The 22,068-nt window shown below is 37.6% G+C and overlaps 1 protein-coding gene across 4 annotated transcripts in view; it reads left to right on the top strand.

Moving 5' to 3' along the window:
- Usp15 (ubiquitin specific peptidase 15) overlaps nucleotides 1–22,068 on the top strand; it is a 105,161-nt gene that overhangs the window by 68,344 nt on the left and 14,749 nt on the right. For 3 of the 4 annotated variants that reach the window (XM_052753494.1, XM_052753493.1, XM_052753495.1), the window contains 11 exons: nucleotides 10,397–10,570; nucleotides 13,221–13,379; nucleotides 13,462–13,686; nucleotides 16,656–16,739; nucleotides 16,830–16,924; nucleotides 17,026–17,217; nucleotides 19,062–19,177; nucleotides 19,313–19,585; nucleotides 20,185–20,255; nucleotides 20,582–20,697; nucleotides 21,126–21,275. In XM_052753494.1, the coding sequence (XP_052609454.1) occupies nucleotides 10,397–10,570; nucleotides 13,221–13,379; nucleotides 13,462–13,686; nucleotides 16,656–16,739; nucleotides 16,830–16,924; nucleotides 17,026–17,217; nucleotides 19,062–19,177; nucleotides 19,313–19,585; nucleotides 20,185–20,255; nucleotides 20,582–20,697; nucleotides 21,126–21,275 (1,655 nt within the window). Of the gene's footprint in view, nucleotides 1–3,859; nucleotides 4,001–10,396; nucleotides 10,571–13,220; nucleotides 13,380–13,461; nucleotides 13,687–16,655; nucleotides 16,740–16,829; nucleotides 16,925–17,025; nucleotides 17,218–19,061; nucleotides 19,178–19,312; nucleotides 19,586–20,184; nucleotides 20,256–20,581; nucleotides 20,698–21,125; nucleotides 21,276–22,068 lie in introns of those variants that run through there. The other variant, XM_052753496.1, reaches the window with a different exon arrangement.

Raw genomic sequence — 22,068 nt, 5'->3', positions numbered from 1 at the left:
AGTGGGGGACAGGGATAGGAAGCCCCACGACCCTGAGAAGAATAGGCTGCAGCTGCCCACTCTGTCACTGCTGTTTCTGCCGTCCTCACGCACTGTGGGCTGTCCGCTAAGTATGATGGGTAAACACGTGCTTTTCAACCATACTGCCTGCACTCAAACGGTAGCTCTGCCACTTTTTAATTGTATCACCTTGAATAAAGAAACTTCATGATTTCTTCGTCTGTAACCTGAGATGAAGAGCTTAAACCATGCTTGACACAGGAACAGTCTGTGTCAGCTAATGCTATTCAGTATACTACGTCACAGAAATTGCCTTTTATAAGATCGCTCTTCATATTTGCTAGATTCTTTATAACCCCTTTACGTTTCAGATTTTGATATCTATTTATATACTAACAAATCCCAAATCTGTCCCAAGTATAATTCTCCCTCCTGAGTTTCAACTTTAACATACTATTGTTCAGTGAATATTGGTGCCAAGGTAGCTTACAAATGACTCCAATTAAACATGTCTATTAAGTCTGATCCTGATCTTGATTGGTTGGTTGGTTGTTGTGGCTGACCAAAATGACCGTGAGCTCACAGTAGTCCTCCTGCCTGTCTTCTGGATGCTGGGACTGTTGCTACACACCACCACATTGTACTTTCTTGTACTTTGTGGCAGATGGAACGATTCACCCACTGACCCAAGTCAAAATCTGAGACTTACCATCCCAAGTCCTGTTGACTACATCTTACATAGCACTTACATTGGTCATTTCCTCTGCATACACATTATTTCAATATTCAGTTGCTTTTATGGTGTGAACCACCAAAATATATCTGCAAGTCATCTCTCTTGCATCTTTTGTCACCTTCTAGGCCGTTCAGTACACTGCTTCCAAATTCATTGTTTGAAGAAGCAAATAGGATCATTATATGCTTCATTTTTTTTGACACCTAAGGATAAAATTTAAATTGTAACCAGCTTTTCTCTTTGGCCAGATCAGTCTAAAGGACTTTCAGTTCTTAGAATTTATGGGGTGTCCGATTTCTTTGAATATACTGTTAACACTTTCCCTTCCTTCTGTCCCTTTCTCCGAGCTGACCTACATGACCATTGTGAAAGCAGAGGCTGTCCTTGATTTTCTTGTATATTTTCAGTATTTACTATGGTACCAGATAATAATAGTAATGCTAGCACAGTGTTTCTCACAGTTTATGATTTCTCTGATGTCATGAGCTGGTCAGTGATGGAAAGGGTTTTGAAACTGTAAGTGATCAAAGTTTTCTGTGTCAATTTGATAGAGTAATTTTATAGTTCTGGAATAATCATGTTTGGTTTTTGTATGGTGTTTTTAATTTTTTTCATTTTGTCTGGCAAAAGTGCCAGTCTTTAATGATTTGGAAGGCAGCTTTTTTTTTTTTTTCATTGACCCCTCCACAGAATTGACTTAAGAAATACTGCATTAGGAAACAATCATTTGCCATATGTGTACTTGATTTGTACCTGATTAGCAGTACTCCAGAGCTACAAAAGAACTACAGAAGAGCACAGTAATTTAAATATAACTGCAGCATGCAATAGTTAACTTCTTGCAGTTGAAAAATGAAAGCTATGAACAAGAAATATTACATAAACATTACAGTTTGTGCCCCACAAATGCGATTGCAAGTGGATTGGACTGCCTTCTTGGCCACAACGTGACAGGCTGGACCAGCGCTGTATCGCAGGGAATCCCCCATCCTGGTTTTACAGTGAATCATCTGAATGTAACTCCTCCATCATCATCAATCCTGTCATTACAGTTCTCTTGAAATAGTGGTTTTCCATAGCAAATGCTTGTGGAATGATTACTTAAATTTTTTTCATACAAAAATAATCTGATGCTTCATAGCTCAGGCTGTCACGTGATGCTCCGGTTTCTGTTTGTTGTCAGTATGGGCCTATTGTAATGGTAGTTACTACAATAACTATTGTAATGATAGTATGATACAGGGAAGTATATGACTTCACTGTTTCTCTTAAAGAGTGTATAAATTAAACTTACATTTCCCCAGATCATGCCTTTGAAAGAAAGCTCAAACAGCAAATCATACAAGTCTTAATGTTCATTTATCTGAAAATGTTTCTATACTGAACATTATGGAGAAGGAATAAATAAAAAAAAAATTAAGATAAACCATTATTTTCTTAAATCCTTTATCTTGCTTACCCAAAAAAAAGGACATTTATTTTATTGTGTCTCAGTTTTAATTAATGGATTAAGAGGTTATTTCAAATTAAAATTGAATCAGCTATGAAAACAAGTAGAACTTACACTTAAATTATTTGAACCATGTGGTTTTTGTTTTTCATGAAATGTGTAAGCATAAATCACTCATAAATAGCTTGTTGCTAAAAATGTTTTTAATTAGCTAATTGCTGTGAAAGTCTAGTAGCGTTGAAACCTCATTAAAATACTCCATACCTAAAGTCTGTAATAGCCTTATGGCTTTGTTGATAGTGTAATTTATCACAGACTTGTACATATCCATATGAAAAGGAATCCTGTATTCTGTTTCTTGTGCTGTTCAATATGAGAATCATAATGATAGGTTTTTAAAATAGTGACATCCATAGTTAAAGGATGTACTTACTATAAGTAATCTATAAGGTAATGGTATACTTTATATTACTATAGGTAATATTTTTGATAAATTTAGGATTATCCTTTCTCAATCTTACAGATGAAAAAGGAGAAATGGGATTAATATTTCTTTGCTACCCAACAAAGTGTATGTCATCAGTTGTCATACTTCTAGAACTTTGATAATCATTCTTTATTGGATTTGATGCAACATAAAGAAATGCCATGAAGGAATAACAGTGAGACATTGAGTGAAGTTTCATTTTATCCATGTCATAACCCTAGTAGTTACACTATGATAGCATGCAAACAACATCCTTGCCCATCCCAAAACTCCTACCTTTGACTATGCATTACTTATAGATGTGGTGGCAGACTCTTGCAGTCATTCGGGAGGCTGAGACAGAAAGACTGAGGTCAAGTCCAGCCTGAGTCATAGCCAGACCCCATCTTAAAAAGATAAAAGAGCGAAGTGTGGGGCGCAAAGCGGGGGGACTCTGCTTTATGTAAGATCCCAGCATTGTCAGTCAAGGTACTGCTTGAAAGGGGGGAATCATAGCAAGAAACAAGTGAAGGAAAGTGTATCTACTTTTATTTCTCTAAATTAGTTCTTTTTTAAAAAAGCTTGGAAAATAGAAATATAAAGCTAAAAGAGCCATAATTGTATTTGCTTCACAAAGTTTGTAGAGATCCTAAGAATTCATCTCAAGGGTGTTGAGATCTTACTTTTCTAGAAGAACTTTTGGAAAGATCAAACTATCAAATGATTAAAAGACTCGTTTTTTTTTAATCACCTTGACAAAGCCCTATGTGTGTAGCTCACATGACTGCTTGCCTTATGCTTCTCAGTTAGCGCAAAGAGCTAGAGCTGGTTATCTTGCTAAGAATAGAATGCTTCTGATCAATTGCTTACCGTTCAAAATGCTCGTAATGTTTTCACAACAGATAGGACAACAATTGACATAAAAATTGAAAAAGTCTTCATTCACCTAACTTAAAATTCAGAAAAAGTTACTTGAGAATATTCGAAAATGATTATAAACATAGATAACTTGAGGTTTTATTTTTAAAATCCTAAGAAAATAACAAGTCCCTTAGTGGATTGGGTTTTTAGTTTCAGTTTGAAGGAGTAGCTGTTCTTTAAAAAGTGTTGAGTGACATTCATTTTGATCAGTTACGGAATGAGTTACAAAACTCAAAAGCTTTAGGTAATGAAAAATTAAGTGTGTTTTCTTTCCTGTTCTAGTTACCGGTTTACTAAAGTAGTGAGCATACATGATCACTTGAGAATTGGGCTACTGGAGCACCTGAGCAGAGAGGGAGTGGTTCATACTCAGCTTACAAAAGACAACTTTCTCTTTTTGAAGGGGATTACTTTGACTATTTTCCAGGTACTGGGGAAATTCCAGATTCATTACAAGTTATGGGATGGCTATTAATTATTCATATGTTGATTTCAGACTTGGTTTTGGTTGTATAGTAAGACTTTGAGTTCTTCAGTTTAACCAAAAATAAATAAAGAAATAAACTAAATAGAAGTTTATAGTTAAGACTCAACATACATTACTAAAAGTTTTGTCAGAGAATGCAGGCGACATCAATCTCACTGGCCAGAACATACTTAGTAAAAGATTAAATCTTGTACTTTCAAAGACTATTGTAAACTGTGAAAGCATATGTGTATAGAAACAAAAATTAGGTGCAATGTATTCCACCATTTAAGTAACAAAACATTTTACATAGTATTCTAGTTTTTAGGATATTGAGCTATGGACACTTAAAAGTAGGTTTGTTTTTTTTTTTTTTAAAGATAATTCTTTATAAAATACTTAAAGTTTTCTGTATTTCTTTATTATACTGTTATTGAGGGTTGCAGTGGATAAAGGTCTATTTACATTGGACCAAATAGCAGAATGCCCAGTGGGTAAGACATTTGAGTATTTAGAATTCTGGTAGAATTCTTGCTCGGTTCCTGGATAAAGATTTAGAGAAATGGTTGTAGCTTTTATAGATGAAGTTTGGTGGGTATTGAGGCTTTGACAGGCTTCATTTTCCTTCCTTAGGAAGCTTACATAATGTCTCTTTAAGGATTAAGAGGACTTCTTGAGCTAGGCGGTGGTGGCACATACCTTTAATCCCAGCACTCGGGAGACAGAGGCAGAACTCTGTGAGTTCAAGGACAGCCAGATCTATTCAGAGAAACCCTGAATCAAAACCAACTTCCCTGCGCCCCAAAACAAGAACTTTTTGATCTTATATAGCTTTTGGATAAATATTATAAGCAGGTGCAAGTTAAGTGTCTTTTGGAGTCCCTTCGTCCCCCGATGTGCTGAGTCTCTTTCAGGGCTGTTTCTGGTCTCTACCTGATGTGCTGTCATTGTGCTAGATTCTGAGGTACAATGGTGACTACCACATTGACTCTACGAGTGAAGTGAAAGTACAAAGTTAGCCCAGAGGAAGGAATAATTACTAATTCCCCCTTGATAGACTAAGGTGGAGCAATGCATGTCAGAGAAAGAACACTCCAAGGAGTACATGTAACGGTTCATTCAGTACATTAAACTAAGGGGTATATATATTAAGACTTCTAATTTAAATTCAATAATAGTAATATTTGCAGTTTCCAATATGAAATATGCAAGTACACACAGCCCCTTTGAGAAACAGATACTGAGCAGTCACTTCTCACTAAGTCATTTGTCTGCTCACACACATACTTATTTTTAATTAGTTCTTTGGGAAATTTGTACAGTGTTTTGATCATGCTCACTCTAATCCTCCAACTCTTTCCAGATCCACCCACCTTTGTGTCCTTTGTTTTTTTAACTCATTCAGTCCAATCTGTGTTGCCCGTACATTGCTGGATGTGTAGCCTGCCATGGAGTATAACCAACTTACCAAAAACTGCCTCTCCCTTCCCCGGCAGTATCAGTTGTCACTAGCTCCTTGGCTAGGGGTGGGAGGTACTTCTACCTCCTTTCTTCATGCTGGGATTTGGTATGGCTTTTGCTTGCCTAAGTCTTGTGCATGCTGTCGTAGCTGTGGTCCATCACCTTTCTTACCATTTCTCCGCAATCAGTAACTTTCTATAGTAGCTTGTTTGCTCAGCCTTGTCTCTAATCATTCTGTCATGAAAGCTAAATTAGTAAATGCAAGAAGATTACCATACACACCAGATACGAAATGTGATTATTCATCCTTCAATTTCTGTTGTCTTTGCCAATTTTGTACACTGTTAGTTTGCATGGAATTGGTTTTTAAATATTTAAATAGAGAAATAGTTAGCCTTTTTATCAAGTGCCTTACCTATTTATTAACATAAGTTGCTTACTTTTTTCTCTTTTGCATTCAGAATTGAAGATGCTATTAAGAACCTCTTTTGTCTAGTTATTGCTTTATTGTCAATTAGTATAGATGATTTGTGCATGATAGTAGTTTCAAAATGACGTTATCAAGCATGGTATTACTTTATCTTTAGTATGACCTCCATTTGAGGAACAGCTCTAATTATAATGAATACAAGGCATGGCTTAAGATCTTGTGTTGTTTTCCAGTCCTAGGAAAGCGAAGGGGGGGATCAGGTTTTTATACTCAGTTTTGGCTATATAATAGAACCATATCTCAAAAAACTTACATACATGTGTGTCTTAATAGCAATACATTTCCTCATACTTGGGTCCCATTTTACTACAGATAATTAGAAGATCTAATTTTCTTGATTTTGATGTTTGACAGTGTCAGGTTGTTAACTTGGTAAATTAACAGAGAACGGTAGCTTATCAGAAATGGCCAAAAGTAATACATTGTCTAATACTGTTTATGCATTTGGTTTTTCTTATAACATGCTCATATATGTTTCGGGTTTGCTGACAACGACCATATATGTTAAGAAATTAGAGTTGTTTTGCCTAATTTTACAGTCAAGGAACCATTTAGTCTACATACAATACATTAGACTTTTAGTCCATATTGTATCAAAGTATCTTTGAGTCTGAAAGGGCAATGTCCTATTTAAATATGGAGAAACATGCATATAAGTATATTTTAAAAGGAGTTGTTCTTGAAAACGTGATGTTGAATGGCAGCCAGTCTGAGCATCCAGTTTCAGTCATCAAGGACTTTTCTCATTTTAAGATAGGCTCATATGAAAACACTAAATGATGCCATAATTTCCATCAAACAGCAACACAACCAGATTTAAGAAACTGGCTTCTTTTCTCCCGAATGATGGTGTTGAGCATGGGTAGAATGGAACTTGCGACATGCAGACACTTGGATGCCTGACTTTAGTATTCTAATTCTATCTTGAAATCTGTACCAAAAGTCATAGGAACTGGTCCATACATTATTTCAAGAACATAACTTTTAATGTACCAATATTTTCAAGATTAGGAGACAATTCTGACATCACTTAGAATTTCAGCCATTGGGATTTGTATACTAGTAAAACAGTTGATTAGCTACTGGATCTCTATATTCATGTGCTTTTACAAATTGTTAGAGAAATATAACTTGAAAGTTCCTTAATACATTATATAATTCAATACATTAGATTGAATGTTTAAATTTAAATATTGGTTATGACATCCCCATAAGTAGTCCATGCCCCCATTTGTTTAAAGTATTTGTATTTCATTATACTGTGGCAATACGGAAGCATAATCAGTTCAAACTGGCATGTGCCCCTGTGAAAATAAGAGCTAGTCTAGAAAATCAGAGCAGGTTCACTGCAAGGCCAAGAGAAAATCAGACATAAAGGTAGAATACATTCAATACATATTGTCCTGTTGCTTTCATCCTTGGGTTTGGGGGTTACTTCTGAAGTCGTTCGTTATAAGCAAGTATGTATTTACCACTTGTGCTAAGATTTCATTAGACAAAAGTTAATTAAGCAGTCTATGATAAGTAATGAGAGAAAAGAATAAAAACTGAGAGAATACGTACATTAGTAAATACAGGCAGAACATTTTTATTAAGCATATGTATTTATTGTGTATTGACTAGTGCCAAGTGATACATTCAGTGCTAAAGATTGGAAGTATGAAGGCTGTCATGGAGCCCATGTGACATAGACTAGCAAAATATTACAGTGTATCATAAAACCAGTGCTGTAATGAAAGTGAACACTGAGCAGTATGCAAGCACAGCAGGAGACATTGCTGAGGATCTGAGAGCACATCCCAGGCAGGATACCAGAATCTGATTCAGAGGGTGGAGCTACTAAGGGAAGAAGATGGGTTTTCAGATAGGTGAAGTTGTGCGTTAGGCAGCGAGAGGAAGCATAGAAGTCAAGAGCCTGTCAGTGAACAAAGTAAGTGCAGGCATTGTCAGAGGGACATGGATGAGTAAGTTTCCTCTAAGAATTGGGGTTCTTGTATGAGTGGAAGGAGTTATTGAAGGTTTTATAGCAATTCAGTAACATGATTAAACACATATTTAAAAGATCACTGGTAGAGAGTTAACAGTACATATGAATATTTAGTGAAAATAAAGTTCGGAAATTATTCATGTTTTACACCACTTATTTTTAGCTATTTGGTTGGTTGTATGAGTATAATAATAGACTTTATTGATTAATTAATATAACCCAAATTAATAGACCAAATCAAATATGAAGATTTGGAAACTAAGTGCTAGTTATTATATATTGCTGTGCCTGTCCCTTTGCCTAATTGTCTATTTAGTGTTGTTCCTACTTGGGGCAAGTCAGAGGGTACTGCTAGGTGATGGCATCTGGGTTCTGATACGTTCTGTATTGCCTGATCCTTCCTCCAGTGCTGGGTGTGTAGTTAAAAGTGAAATGTCATGCAAAAGAAGAAAATGGAATTCAACATAAAAGGACTTAGGAATAAATAGGAAGTGCCCTGTCCCTTAGTGACCTTCCACATTATAAACTACCTATGGATTTCTCTCTGCTACGAAGATTTCTATACTGGAAGTAAATGTAAAGGACTGTAAAGACCTACAGAGCCCAGCCTAAGTCATACAGTAACTTCTGGACCTAGTAATGGTCCTGGAATCTAATTGGTCTAGAGACCAAGGCAAGAGATGATAAGTTTAAGACCTGTTTGTGATACAGAATGAGTTCAAGGCCAGCCTGGGCAACTTAAGATCTTGTCTCAAAATCAGAAGTACAGTAAGAGCAGGGTGGAGCTCAGCTATAGTATCTGCACTTATTCTTAAGCACCTTAGATGACCTCAGGAAGGAGGGGAGAATCCTAACAATCAATGCCGGGATACTAACACATTTACAAGTTCGTCTTGAGGGCTGGGGCTAGACTACCAGTTTAGACTACACCCAGATTTTATAGATAATTATGATTACTTAGTAAACATAAGTTGATATAGTTGAGACTGAAAAATAGATGAGTATCATAATGTACTTCCAAGAACTAAGTCAAAGAATATGCTTAGTTTGGTGTTTTGACCAGACGATAGACTACGGTCATAATTTCAGTTATCTGTGTGAACCCAGCAAGCCAGCCGTTCATAGCTACAAAGCCTGTTAACGTAATGCAACTTAGTGCACACCAGCTCTCCAAAACTTTCATTTCCGTGAATATCAATTGAGACTCTGAACAAAATGGTTTTTTAAGTTATATACAAGCAACTGGTTTCTCATATAGCACTTTATCACGTGACTCTAAGACAAATACATTCCTGCATAAACAGATAGATATTTATATTTGTATAACTTACATGATTATATGTGTATGATGCACTGCATAGGCAAAACATTCATTAATAAAGTAACATGGCTCCTACTGAGATCAGATTATATACATCATCAATTTAAAGTTACTCCATCATAAGGTAAAATATTGTGGAAAAATGTGTTTCTGCCATCTTTTTAAATTTTTAAATCAGGAATTAATTCAAATAATAAAGAATTGGAGAACTTTGGTGTAGTTTTTTATTTTTTCATAAAAGAAAGTTGGATTGTTATTGTATTAAGAGCTGTCAAAAGAACACACCCAGGGTTTGCCTAAAATTTGTCTTCTTAGGCTTTCCTGGTCAGTACTACCCGTTCTGAACACTGCTGCCAGCCAGATGACAGGTTTAAAAACGGCTCCTTTATGATAAGGCGTTGGCTGCAGAAGCAGTAAGTACAGTTGTTGTCGTGGTATCCATGAGGTAGTGGTCTGAAAATCCACAGGATGGCTTATGATTACAACATAACCTGTGTATCTCCTCCTGTACATTTTAAATCATCTCTAGCTTGCTTATAATACCTTTACATTGTACCAGCTAAAGAATAATGACCAAAAAAACTTTTGTTCAGCGTGAATGTAATTTTTTTCCCAAGTATTTTCCTATCTGCAATTGATTTGAGTCCATGGATACCATGAACCGTCTGTACCTCCTTTAAGGTTTTTTTGTTTTTGTTTTTTTTTTTTTGCTTGCACGCTATCTCAGTTTTTACCTACTCAGGCTAATTTGCAGGTGCCTGGGATGATTAGACAATCCATAATTTCTACCAATCAAGTAAAAGAAGGAAAGAAAACTCTGAGCTTCTCTCCCAGTTAACAGGTAGTTTGCTGTGGTTAAAATTAATGCAGATTTTGCAGCAACCAACAGTTTCTTATTTATTATAAGTAACTGATTGAAAGTTTGGGAAATGAATAATGAGTGCCTCGTTTGAGTGTTTGACATTTACTGAGTACAAGAAACCATTTATATTTTTCTGCATATGTTGTAGCAGATCAGTTTGTTCCACTCTTCATTTTAACGTTTTTAAAGTATTTGTATGGTTACTCTGACTTTAAAATCTATTTTGTCCCTTGCAGTGTTTGAGCAACACACCTCCACTTACTGAATACTTCCTCAATGATAAGTACCAAGAAGAACTGAATTTTGACAATCCCTTAGGAATGAGAGGTGAAATAGCTAAATCATATGCTGAACTGATCAAGCAGATGTGGTCTGGAAAGTTCAGCTACGTCACTCCTAGAGCGTTTAAGGTTAGTACGGTAAACTTATTCTCATCAAGTGTACTCTTATCCCGGGGAGGGATCCCCAGATGAAAGGGATGAAGTCCCATTACGGTGTCTCCCGATCTCAAGACAGTGCATCCCATCCGTGGGATATAAAACTTCAGGGCATAGAACAGGATGGGTGATTAGGGCTTTTTGTTTGGTTTTTGTTTTCTTAATCTCTAGAGATGGGCTGGAGAGGGATGGCTCAGACATTAAGAGCGCTTTCTACCTTTCCAGAGGACCTGAGTTGCCAGCACCCACATCAGGTGGCTCAGAAATGCCCCTGAAACTCAAGCTGGAGAGGATCTGATGCCATCTTGTGACCTCCACTGGCCTTTGCACTCATGTGCAAACTCACGTGTGCACACATAATCAAAACTAAATCTTTATGAATAAGGCTGTCAGTAGAGGGAAGGAATAATAAGGGGGACAGAAAAGACTTTAATATAGTTTAAAGTGGTTTAGAGTGTTTCTGGAAACCATGGATATTTGACGTGATGTAAAGAACTTCCTTCAGGCATGTCACTATGCTACTAAGTCTAAGTGACCTAGTTTATCCTGTGGTCATGCAGCTTGTTCTTTTCCGTAGTTCTTACGCTTGGGTGTTTGTGTGTGAGCTAGTTCCTTCTTAGATCTTGCACTAAGTTATTGTAAGCCATAGTCTTTATAGGTAAGTGGCATCTCTAGAACATCTGCTATAAAATATTTGTTAATTATCTACCAGTTCTTAAAAAGTGAGTCAGAACATGGTCATGCAGTTAAGAGCACTGGCCCCTCTTCCAAGGGACCAAGGTTTAGCTCCTAGCACCCTCATGGTAGCTGCCTTCCATCTGTAACACCATTCCCGGGCCAGAGAGGGGGGAGACGTGTCTGACACCCTCTTCAGGTCTCCACAGGCCCTGCATGCAAATGGTGCAGAGACAATGCAGGCAAAACACCCATATATAAAATAGTAAGGTTTTAAAGATCAAGTATATGATTAAAAAATAAGTGTGCATACAAACAATCAATAAATGTAATTAAGACATCCAAGTAAAAATGTGAAGCAGTCAATAAATCAGACTGCTCCTGCAGTTATTCTTTCACATTCTAAACCTTGAGAGACTTGTCCGGACAAACCAACCCTCAGCAGTTTGATTTTGCTAGATTGTTTTCTCTTGAACTTTCCTGTAGATACACACCTATTAATTGCCAGACCTGTCTCATTCTCTGATTCATTCTCTGATTCAGATTGTATTTCTTTTAAGGAAAATTGTAGAAGAACTGTAATGTGCCTTTTGGCCGTCAGATTTGTCCTCTTTTTTACAATGGATAAATGAGAGGTTTATAGTTTCTCTTTAGTGACTCAGTAAAATGTTACTAGCTTTTACGTCTCCAGTGTTTCACAATGTCATGTATAAAGGTTTTCCATATTTTCTTTTTATTTGCTTCTCAAGTCAATATTTCCTGAAACTTATTTCAGAATGCTTTTAGAGATATATTTCTGTGTGTCTAATGTTTACATATTAATATAGCTGGGATTAGAACCTGTCCCTTGTTGTCTGCCTACCAGTCATTGTAGGAAGACCTGTAGCTAAATAATGCCCAAACCCCTTAGATAAACAGTGAAATGTGATTAATAACAAGCCAGTCCAAGGCCACACAATGATTAATGCATTTAGAGAGAGTGCTTTGCGTAGGTTTGTATGTGTACTTTTTCTTCATTTTATTTTATTTTGCAATGAATTCTTTCTATATTGCCCAGACTGGTCTCAAATTCCTAGACTCCAGCATTCCCTATATTAGCCTCCTAAGTTCTGGGATCACTGGCTTGTCACTGTGCCCAGTTCTATTTTTAGAGCATCCACATATTGAATAAAGATAAAGATTTATCACATCTTTACTGGAAATGCAAAACAAATAAACTACATATATACATCTGCATATATATATATATGTATGTGTATATATAGCATATTTGTGTTTACCCCTATTCTGTGTAAATACAATTAGCTTTAATTTTTCACAAAAGTTATTTTCCATAATGTTAGCACAAATTAAGTTAACAAGTACAGAAGCACATTCCTAGGGGAAGTGCAGGGTTTGATTCCACCAAGACTTTGGTCACATTTTCATTAATCCACCAACCATTCTTTGCTTTAAATGTGTGTCTGTTTGAAAAGCCCCTATTTTGTATGGTTGACACATTAATACTGATTTCATAACCAACACTATAACTCATTTTTACCAAAATTTATCCAATTGTGTTTTCCCCATAAAGCACACTACCACTCCCTGTGTTTATGACCTCTAGCCAACCCCTTAGCAGTCTCCTTGGGGAATGTTCTATACACTAAATAGCCTACCTGGAAAGCACAAAAGTGTAAAGAAGAAAACATAATTATAAAAAAAAAAAATGAAAAAATGATGCTGAAACTAAAAGGCAGCATAGCTTTCTTCCCCCCCAGAGAGGGAACAATTTTTTTACTGGAACGTATCTTCAAATGATTTAAAATGTGTCACAAATTTGACTTGGGGAATATAAGTAATTTTTAATAAATAGGTAATTTCTCATGTATGGACTCATGACTAATGAGAACAACTGTGTGCTTTTTAAGGACTCCTGTCTGATTTTGTTGTTTTGTTGGTCTTACAGACACAGGTAGGACGTTTTGCACCTCAGTTCTCTGGATATCAACAGCAAGACTGCCAAGAACTATTAGCTTTTCTATTAGATGGACTCCATGAGGATTTGAATAGAATTAGAAAAAAACCATATATTCAGTTAAAAGATGCTGACGGCAGGCCAGACAAGGTGAGTGGACTTGACGCTGCTGTCCTCCTCGCTGCCACAGCTCCCTCACACCGTCGGTGACCTTTCTTCCCTTTCCTTGTAGGTGGTTGCTGAGGAAGCCTGGGAAAACCACTTGAAAAGAAATGATTCCATCATAGTAGATATATTCCATGGCCTTTTCAAATCTACTCTAGTGTGTCCTGAGTGTGCTAAGATCTCAGTGACCTTTGACCCTTTTTGTTACTTGACACTTCCATTGCCCATGAAAAAAGAGCGGAGCCTCGAAGTTTACTTAGTTAGGATGGATCCACTTGTGAAACCTATGCAAGTAAGTAATGACTTTTTTCTTTGTAAGTGTTATTTTTACTTAATTAGTGATGAGGCTAGTATAAAACTTGGTGGTTTCACCAGCACAATTCAATCATAAAGAGTATTGTGTAATAGATTTTATAAGCTGAATACTCTGGAAGTTACACCTTTTTAGAATTATGGAAAGTTGAAGGATGTCATAGAAAAATAAATTTCTGAAATTTCTTTCTCACATCAAAGACAACCAAGATGATTGTTTTATTATTTGGGATATTTGCTTAAAAGATTAATAACAGTACTATTGTCTGTATTTTTTTCTATCGAAATTTTATTTATTTATTTATGTATATAGGTGTTTTGCCTGCATTTGTGTCTGTGTACCACATGTGTTCTTGGTACCTTGGAGGCCAGAAGAGGACATTGGCTCCCCTGGACCTGGAGTTGTAGATGGTTATGAGCCACCATGTAGGTGCTGGGAATGAACCCTGGCTCCTGCATAGGAACAGCCAGTGCTTTTAACCTTTGAGCTGTCTCTAACTCCCATCTGTTGAAATTTTTTATGTTCTAGGTTTTATCCTGGTCACTTCCAGAAATAAAGCTAATGTATTTTGTAATTTGTGATGTGATCGTGCATTTAAATATCAATAATCTTAAGGCATTTCAACAACTTTGACGAGAAATAAAACATTAGTGTAAGAATACTTGGTTCAGGGCCAACGGGGCTGCCTTAGCCAGGTTCAGGCAGTTGCTGCCAAGCCTGACAGAGCTGAGTGAGTTTGATCTCTAGGACTCACGTGGTAGCAGGACAGAACCCGCTTCCGCCGGTTTTCCTCTGACTGCCACAGGTGTTAATGGCATGCACACGTACACAAATAATAAATGAATTTTTAATTATAAAAATATTTGGTTAAATGATGTTCTAGTACTTTAACAAAGTATTATGTTTTGCTTATTCTATACAAAGTTCCTGTGGTGCACATTAATGTCAGTTGTTGGCTTGATTATCTCCATTGCCTAGTGCTATCACTGGATTACTCAGTGTTTTATGAGAAAAATGCTACATTTTCTATGTTTTTGAATCAGTTATTCCTTTTACATTTGACCTTTTCTGGTGTAATTAGCTCCTTTTTGTTTCTCCACTGCAGAATTTAACAGATTTTATTTTGACCTTTGTCTTCTTTTCTCAACTGCCCAAGAGCTCTTTGTAGGCAGGGAGCTTGTAGTTCTAGAATACGACTTGTAGATCCCAATGCAGAAGGGTGTCCAGATCCTTATTACTCACTCAATGCTTTTTTCCCTAAACAAAGCAGATTTGGTTCCTACTTTCAAAAATTGTTTACTATAAATTCCCAAGTTAGGGTTCTAGCCAGATAGTGCAGATTTCTTGGTACATGATAGAAATGAAATCTGTATGAAAACTATCCTATAAACAAAGTTGTCTTACCATTGATGCTCAAAGTGTTGGAGTTTATTTTACTCTTAGTAAGAACAGTGTCTATGCAATGTTCTTAAAACTACCAGCTTCTTCATTCAAAGTGATGGAAGGATTGAGACAAAACTGCACTTGTGTTCAGGTTTACACCTGGTAGGGTACATGAGGAAAATCTAGATGGAGATACTCAATATTCATTAAGTTTACAAATTTAAAGAGAAGTGCTTGGGTTTTAAAGCTAGCAGTGAGCTCTGGGAGGTGGGGGATTGTTAGGGAAAAGCAGTAAAAGACTGTTTTGGTTTAGGGATTTGGTTTTTTATTTGTTTTTCTTTTATGGTATTTTTAAGGCTTGTGTGTATTTCAGTACTTACACAAAGTTAAGATAAATGAAGAAGGGGATAATTGCTGGGTTTACGACCTGGGTTTACGACCTGGGCGCTAGAGTCCGGTGTGCATGGGAAGAAAGACTTCTGCCTCCCCATAGTCTCAGAGACGGGCAGAACAACCTCTGGACACATAGTTTATAAAAGGGCAGGAAACCAGACTTTTCCTACTCAAAGTAGCTTCAATTTTCTAGGTAAAGTGTTCTTCAGGTAGTGAAAGGAGATATGAAATAGAATGCTAAAGAATAGTGAAGATTTCAAATAGTTACTGTAGACTCAACAAGGAAGTAACACACAGAATTGTTTCTGGGTTATGATGAAGAGTCTGTTGACTTGAACTCTCATTTGTAACACACCAACTCTGAAGTTGAGAAATCTCAGCATATACAAACATCTATGAGAAAGTTCATATCTTTCTATTGCTGTGAAGAGTCACCATGACCATGGCAACTCTTTAAAGGAAAACATTCCATTGAGGCTTGCTTACAGTTCAGAGGTTTAGTCCATTGTCATCAAGGCAGGAAGCGTGGCGCCATGCAGGCAGACATGGTGCTAAAGAAGGAGCTGAGAGCATCCTACATCCAGATCTGTAGGCAGCAGGAATCGAGACACAATGGGACTGGCTTGGGCTTTTGAAACCTCAAAGCCCACCCCCAGTGACACATTTCTCCAACAAGGCCACACCTCCTAGTCCTTTCAAATACTGCTACTCTCTGATGACTGAGCATTCAAAATATGAGTCTGTGGGGGCCATTTCTTAATTCAAACCACCACAGTTCAACAAAAATAGAACGTAGAGGTAAAGACACAAAGTTTGTAGCAGGATGGTTGAAGTAATAAGGTGGGGTCTAGATGAGTGGATATCATGACAGTAGAGAGAAAACCATCCAAGGATTAGAAATCTCTACACAAACCAAAAAGAGGTATGAAGTGATGTGTTGGAGTATAAGACACCAGCAGTGATGACAGGTTCGGGCAGTGGGCTACAGGCAGGTCTTTGACTCAGTATAGCTAGGAAGTCATCATGCTGGACATTATCGCCCAGGAGCTTTCGAGATTGGAGAAGTGCTGAGACACCTGAATGTGTGGGAGCAATCACAAGCCCACACTCAACTAACTAGTCAGTGTTTTCCAACGTCATAAATTCATTGCAAATTTTTGTTTGTTTTTTAGTACAAAGTTATTGTGCCCAAAATTGGAAATATACTAGATCTTTGTACAGCATTGTCGGCTTTGTCGGGAGTGCCTGCAGAGAAGGTGAGATGTTTCTGAGATTGAAGTACGTAAATGGGGGTTGAGTTTCTCAGTATTGTAAAACCAGCTTAATAGACATTTATTTCCTTCTAGATGATAGTCACTGACATATACAATCATAGATTTCACAGGATATTTGCCATGGATGAAAACCTCAGTAGTATTATGGAGCGGGATGACATTTACGTGTAAGTATAATATCCATTTGCAATCTATTGTTGGGGGGGTAAAAAACTTAAAGAACTAACATAAAACTTAGAGGTTATTATGGTCATTCCCACCCTCGTAGGTTTGAAATTAACATCAACAGGACAGAAGACACAGAACATGTGGTTATTCCTGTTTGCCTAAGAGAAAAATTCAGACACTCAAGTTACACCCACCATACTGGCTCTTCACTGTTTGGTCAGCCTTTTCTTATGGCTGTACCACGAAACAATACTGAAGATAAACTCTATAATCTCCTACTCTTGAGAATGTGGTAAGTGCCAATTAAGCTTAACTATGCAAAATAAACATGAGAATAAAATATAAAATAGCTAATGAATGTCACTGTTCAAGGTACTACCGGAGTGTTATACTCATCTCTGTTACTCACAGACAGCAAACCAGACAGATAGAAAACTGATGACAGCCAGGCATGGCAGTGACACATGCCTGTGATTGCAGTCCAGCCTGCGACCCCACTGCATGGACTGGGCTTGGTCCCAGCACTTGATGCGGAAGCCCGACAGTCACGAATTCTAATCCTGCTTCTTTTACATAGCATATTTGATGCCATTCTGGGCTACATAAATGAGTACCTCAAACCCCCCCCCCACAAATAAATAATTAAGTAAAAATAAAATTACAATTTAATACACTGACTTCGTCACATAAAATATACAACTGAGATTATTTCAAATCCAGAAACATGAATTCTTAGCTGTTTTACACCAAAAGTTTACAGTTGGAAGTTTTAGTTGACAAGTAACTGTATTGTAAGTACAAACTAGAAATCATAATAATGTTAAATGGGCTGGGCAGTGGTGGCGCACGCCTTTAATCCCAGCAGTCGGGAGGCAGAGGCAGGCGGATCTCTGTGAGTTCAAGGCCCGCCTGGGCTACAGAGTGAGAAAGGAACAAAGCTACACAGAGAAACCCTGTCTTGAAAAACAATAAATAAATAAATAAACAAACAAACAAACAAACAAATAAATAAATGTTAAATGGTCCTTTTCTATGCGTGTGGCTAGATGAAGAACTCATTTCCTTTAAAAAGATAAGCATTCATGACAGCTTTCGTGAGATAGTGCCCCACACAATCTTTGCTTTTATAAGCCTTGAAGTAAATAAGGTAATGGTGGATACCATTGAAGGCCTTTCTCTTACCCTTTACAGCTGACATACTTTATATTTTCTATATACTGAATCATTATAATTTTATGGTCCATGTGTAAAGATCACATTACACAATTATGAGTGTTCCTAACAATAATATCATCATGTAAATGAGGACCGTTTATAAAATTCTTACTTTTAAGTTGAGAAATGATCTACTGTGCTGTACTTCTAACATGGAAAATCCAGAGATGATGAGATGATTCAGTGGGTGAGAGTGCTTGCCACCATGGTCAGCAACCTGAATTCAATCCCGGAGGCCCACAAGGTGGAAGGAGAGAACCAGTTGCTACAAGTTTGTCCTCTGGCCTCTGTCTCTACACATATGATGTGCATGCACACACACACACACACACACACACACACACACACACACAAACATAAACATGTAATTAAAAAGCATATAGCCGGGTGTGGTGGCACATACCTTTAATTCCAAATAGAGGCAGAGACAGGGGAGCTAGTTCAATGCCAGCCTGGTTGGTCTACATAGAGAGTTCCAAGTCAACTGCAAATGCAAATGTACAGTGAGGCCCTGTCTCAAAAACAGCAACAATAAAAAGCAAAACCTTAGCTGGGTGGCGGTGGCACCCGTCTTTAATCCCAGCACTGGGGAGGCAGAGTCAGGTGGATCTCTGTGAGTTTGAGGCCAGCCTGGTCTACAGAGCAAGATCCAGGACAGCCACCAAAACTACGTAGAGAAACCCTGTCTTGAAAAGACACCCACCCACCCCCCAAAAAAAAGCAAAACCCTAGAAGTATAAGGGGGGGGAGCCTAGAAGTAAATATTTAATTTTTTATATTTAAAAACAACCCAAATATAAATTATTAGCCAGCTTTACTATATGAGTGTTAGGTCTAGAGTTTGAATTAAAATTGTTAGTTTTATTACGTAAAATGGAAATTTAATTTTACAAGCTTGTTGGTTACCTGGTTTTACTGCAGCCGGTATGTCAAGATGTCTACTGAATCCGAGGAAACTGATGGGCCCCTGCGTTGCTGTGAGGACCAGAATATCAATGGGAACGGCCCGAATGGTATACATGAAGAAGGCTCACCAAGTAAGACTTTTTTGTCATGTCCTCGGTTAAGATGTGGATTAATAAAGTAGAACACATGAATAGATATGGAAAAGCAGCACTTAGACTTTTGAAATGGCGTACAGGTTAACTTAAGGATCTCTGTTAAATACCCAGGTGAGATGGAGACAGATGAACCAGACGACGAGTCCAGTCAGGACCAGGAGCTTCCTTCAGAGAATGAGAACAGTCAGTCTGAAGATTCGGTCGGAGGAGACAATGACTCTGAAAACGGATTGTGTACTGAAGAAACTTGCAAAGGCCAACTCACGGGACACAAGAAGCGACTGTTTACATTCCAGTTCATCAATTTAGGCAATACTGATATCAACTACATCAAAGATGACACCAGGCAGATACGATTTGACGATAGGCAGCTTCGGCTGGATGGTGAGTCCCTGTGAGGAATAGCTCGGACGCTGAACCTGAGCCGGACAAAGTGGTTTTAGGTGAAGACCATGAAATTTAGCCTGTCATCAAAAATACAGTTACTTATCTCTAAGGAGTCAAAGCCTTAATGTCTTCCTATAGTAAGTGATAATCTTTACTACACTGAGGTTAGTTATGTATGCTTACACTTTGTATTATTTTTTAACTCTTGGATTATTTCAGTGACTTGGAAACAGCTATCATTGTTGCCCTGATCACCTAGTGCAAGTAGAAAACCCTGGTTTAAAGAGATTGCTGTTTTTTTCTGGTGTATATGTTGGCATTAAGATATATTTATTTTAGGGCTGGAGAGATGGCTTAGAGGTTAAGAGCACTGCTTGTTCTTCCAAAGGTCCTGAGTTCAATTCCCAGCAACCACATGGTGGCTCACAACCATCTGTAATGAGATCTGGCGCCATCTTCTGGCCTGCAGGGATATGTGCAGACAGAACACTGTATCCATAATAAATAAATAAATCTTTAAAAAGAAAAAAAGATATATTTATTTTAACACTAAAGCTTACAACATTTTTAATGAAAGAATATTTTTTCTACCTTAGAAAGATCTTTTCTCGCTTTGGACTGGGATCCTGATTTGAAAAAGAGGTACTTCGATGAGAATGCCGCTGAGGTGAGCCCCATTCGCTGCTCCTGGGCTCTTGTTTTACCTTCTTTATGTGACTGAGTTGATCACACTCCTCTCCCCTTGATTCTACAAATAGGTTGTTTTAGCAGTTAACAAAAAAAGATGGTGGCCCTTTTTACCTGTCAAGGAAAGAGCTGGTTTTGAACATGCTTTCTGTGTGCTGATTCAACCACAGGGGTTCTTTCACAAGTTGTTCCAGACACATTTCTGCTGAGGCTTCTACAGTCTGAGTTTTCAGGATGCTTAAGATGTGTCACTAAGATGGGTTCTGTTTAACTTGTTCTCTTAACTCAAGAAATACTTCTCTTTAGGATTTTGAAAAACATGAAAGTGTGGAATATAAACCTCCAAAAAAACCCTTTGTGAAATTGAAAGACTGCATTGAGCTTTTTACAACAAAAGAAAAACTCGGTGCCGAAGACCCCTGGTAAGAGGAGACACTGAACGGCTGTGTTCCTTTTCTTGAAGAGTTTACTCTGGTCATGTGGGCAAGTGTTAACTGAGTCTCCTTGATAGTTCAGTGAGGTCTTTATGTAGGAAGCTCCAGTCTAAAGAGGAGCTCACAGCTTTTTTGAAGTGTTACAGTGGCGACTTTCCCTCTCATGACTGTCTTTTCTCTAATAGGCACTGTCATCATTTCTTTGAATATTTATGTGTTTGTAATGGTTAAGCTTGTCCGGAAGATGTAGCAGATAAGAATGAGGAATTGCTTTCGTGTTCACATAGATTAAGTATACGGTGATTGCTCACTGATAAAATGTAGAACTTACTAGACATTGATTTTTTATTTTGTAGTTTCCATTAATACAAATCATTTGTTTGTGCCTCTGTCAAGCTTTATTTTCTTCTTTATAGGTATTGTCCAAATTGTAAAGAACATCAGCAAGCCACAAAGAAATTAGATTTATGGTCCCTGCCTCCAGTACTTGTGGTACATCTCAAGCGATTTTCTTACAGTCGATACATGAGAGACAAGTTAGATACTTTAGTTGATTTTCCTATCAAGTAAGTTTCAACTGTATTCAGTAAGCATAGGACCTTCTTTTTTCAAATTATGTGATGATATTCTTATTTTACCTTAGTAAACGTCAGGTGTAATTGGATCAGTTTAAACCTTGAAGTTTTGAGTAGTTGTAATAATTTGTTAGGATTGCTATTTCATGGTTTTGTTGTAACTAGATTCACTGGAAACAAGCACTTCACAGTCCACTGGTCTGAGTTTTGACCAGTTATGACTGGAAATGATCCCCCTCTGCAGCAAAAGACGGTGCTTTAGTGAGGGTGGGAGCCACATCTAGAGCACAGGCAGAGACCCTGCTTTAGTGAGGGTGGGAGCCACATCTAGAGCACAGGCAGAGACCCTGCTTTAGTGGGGGTGGGAGCCACATCTAGAGCACAGGCAGAGACCCTGCTTTAGTGGGGGTGGGAGCCACATCTAGAGCACAGGTAGAGACGCTGCTTTAGTGAGGGTGGGAGCCACATCTAGAGCACAGGCAGAGACTGTGCTTGTTTAGGAAAGTGGCAGCAGTAGATTCTCCAAGATTTTAATTCTTGAGTGTTCATAAGGAAGTTGCTTTTCACTTTTCCTTTTAATTTTTTTCCCTGGCACACTGTAAGTTAAATGTGATAGCATAAAAGCATTAATCAGAATAGCATTCAATGCCCAATTATCAACCCCTAAACAAGGATTTCCCAAACACTCAAATCTCAGGGATACATGTATAATTTGTTTGGTAGGTTATCTCTGGGTAATTTCTTGTATGAGGGTGTGTGTGTGTGTGTGTGTGTGTGTGTGTGT

This window comes from Peromyscus californicus, unplaced genomic scaffold (assembly GCF_007827085.1).
Source record: "Peromyscus californicus insignis strain IS unplaced genomic scaffold, ASM782708v3 Scaffold_24__1_contigs__length_46423439, whole genome shotgun sequence".
NCBI classification, from domain to species: domain Eukaryota; kingdom Metazoa; phylum Chordata; class Mammalia; order Rodentia; family Cricetidae; genus Peromyscus; species Peromyscus californicus.
This window is presented reverse-complemented; position numbering and strand designations above follow the sequence as displayed.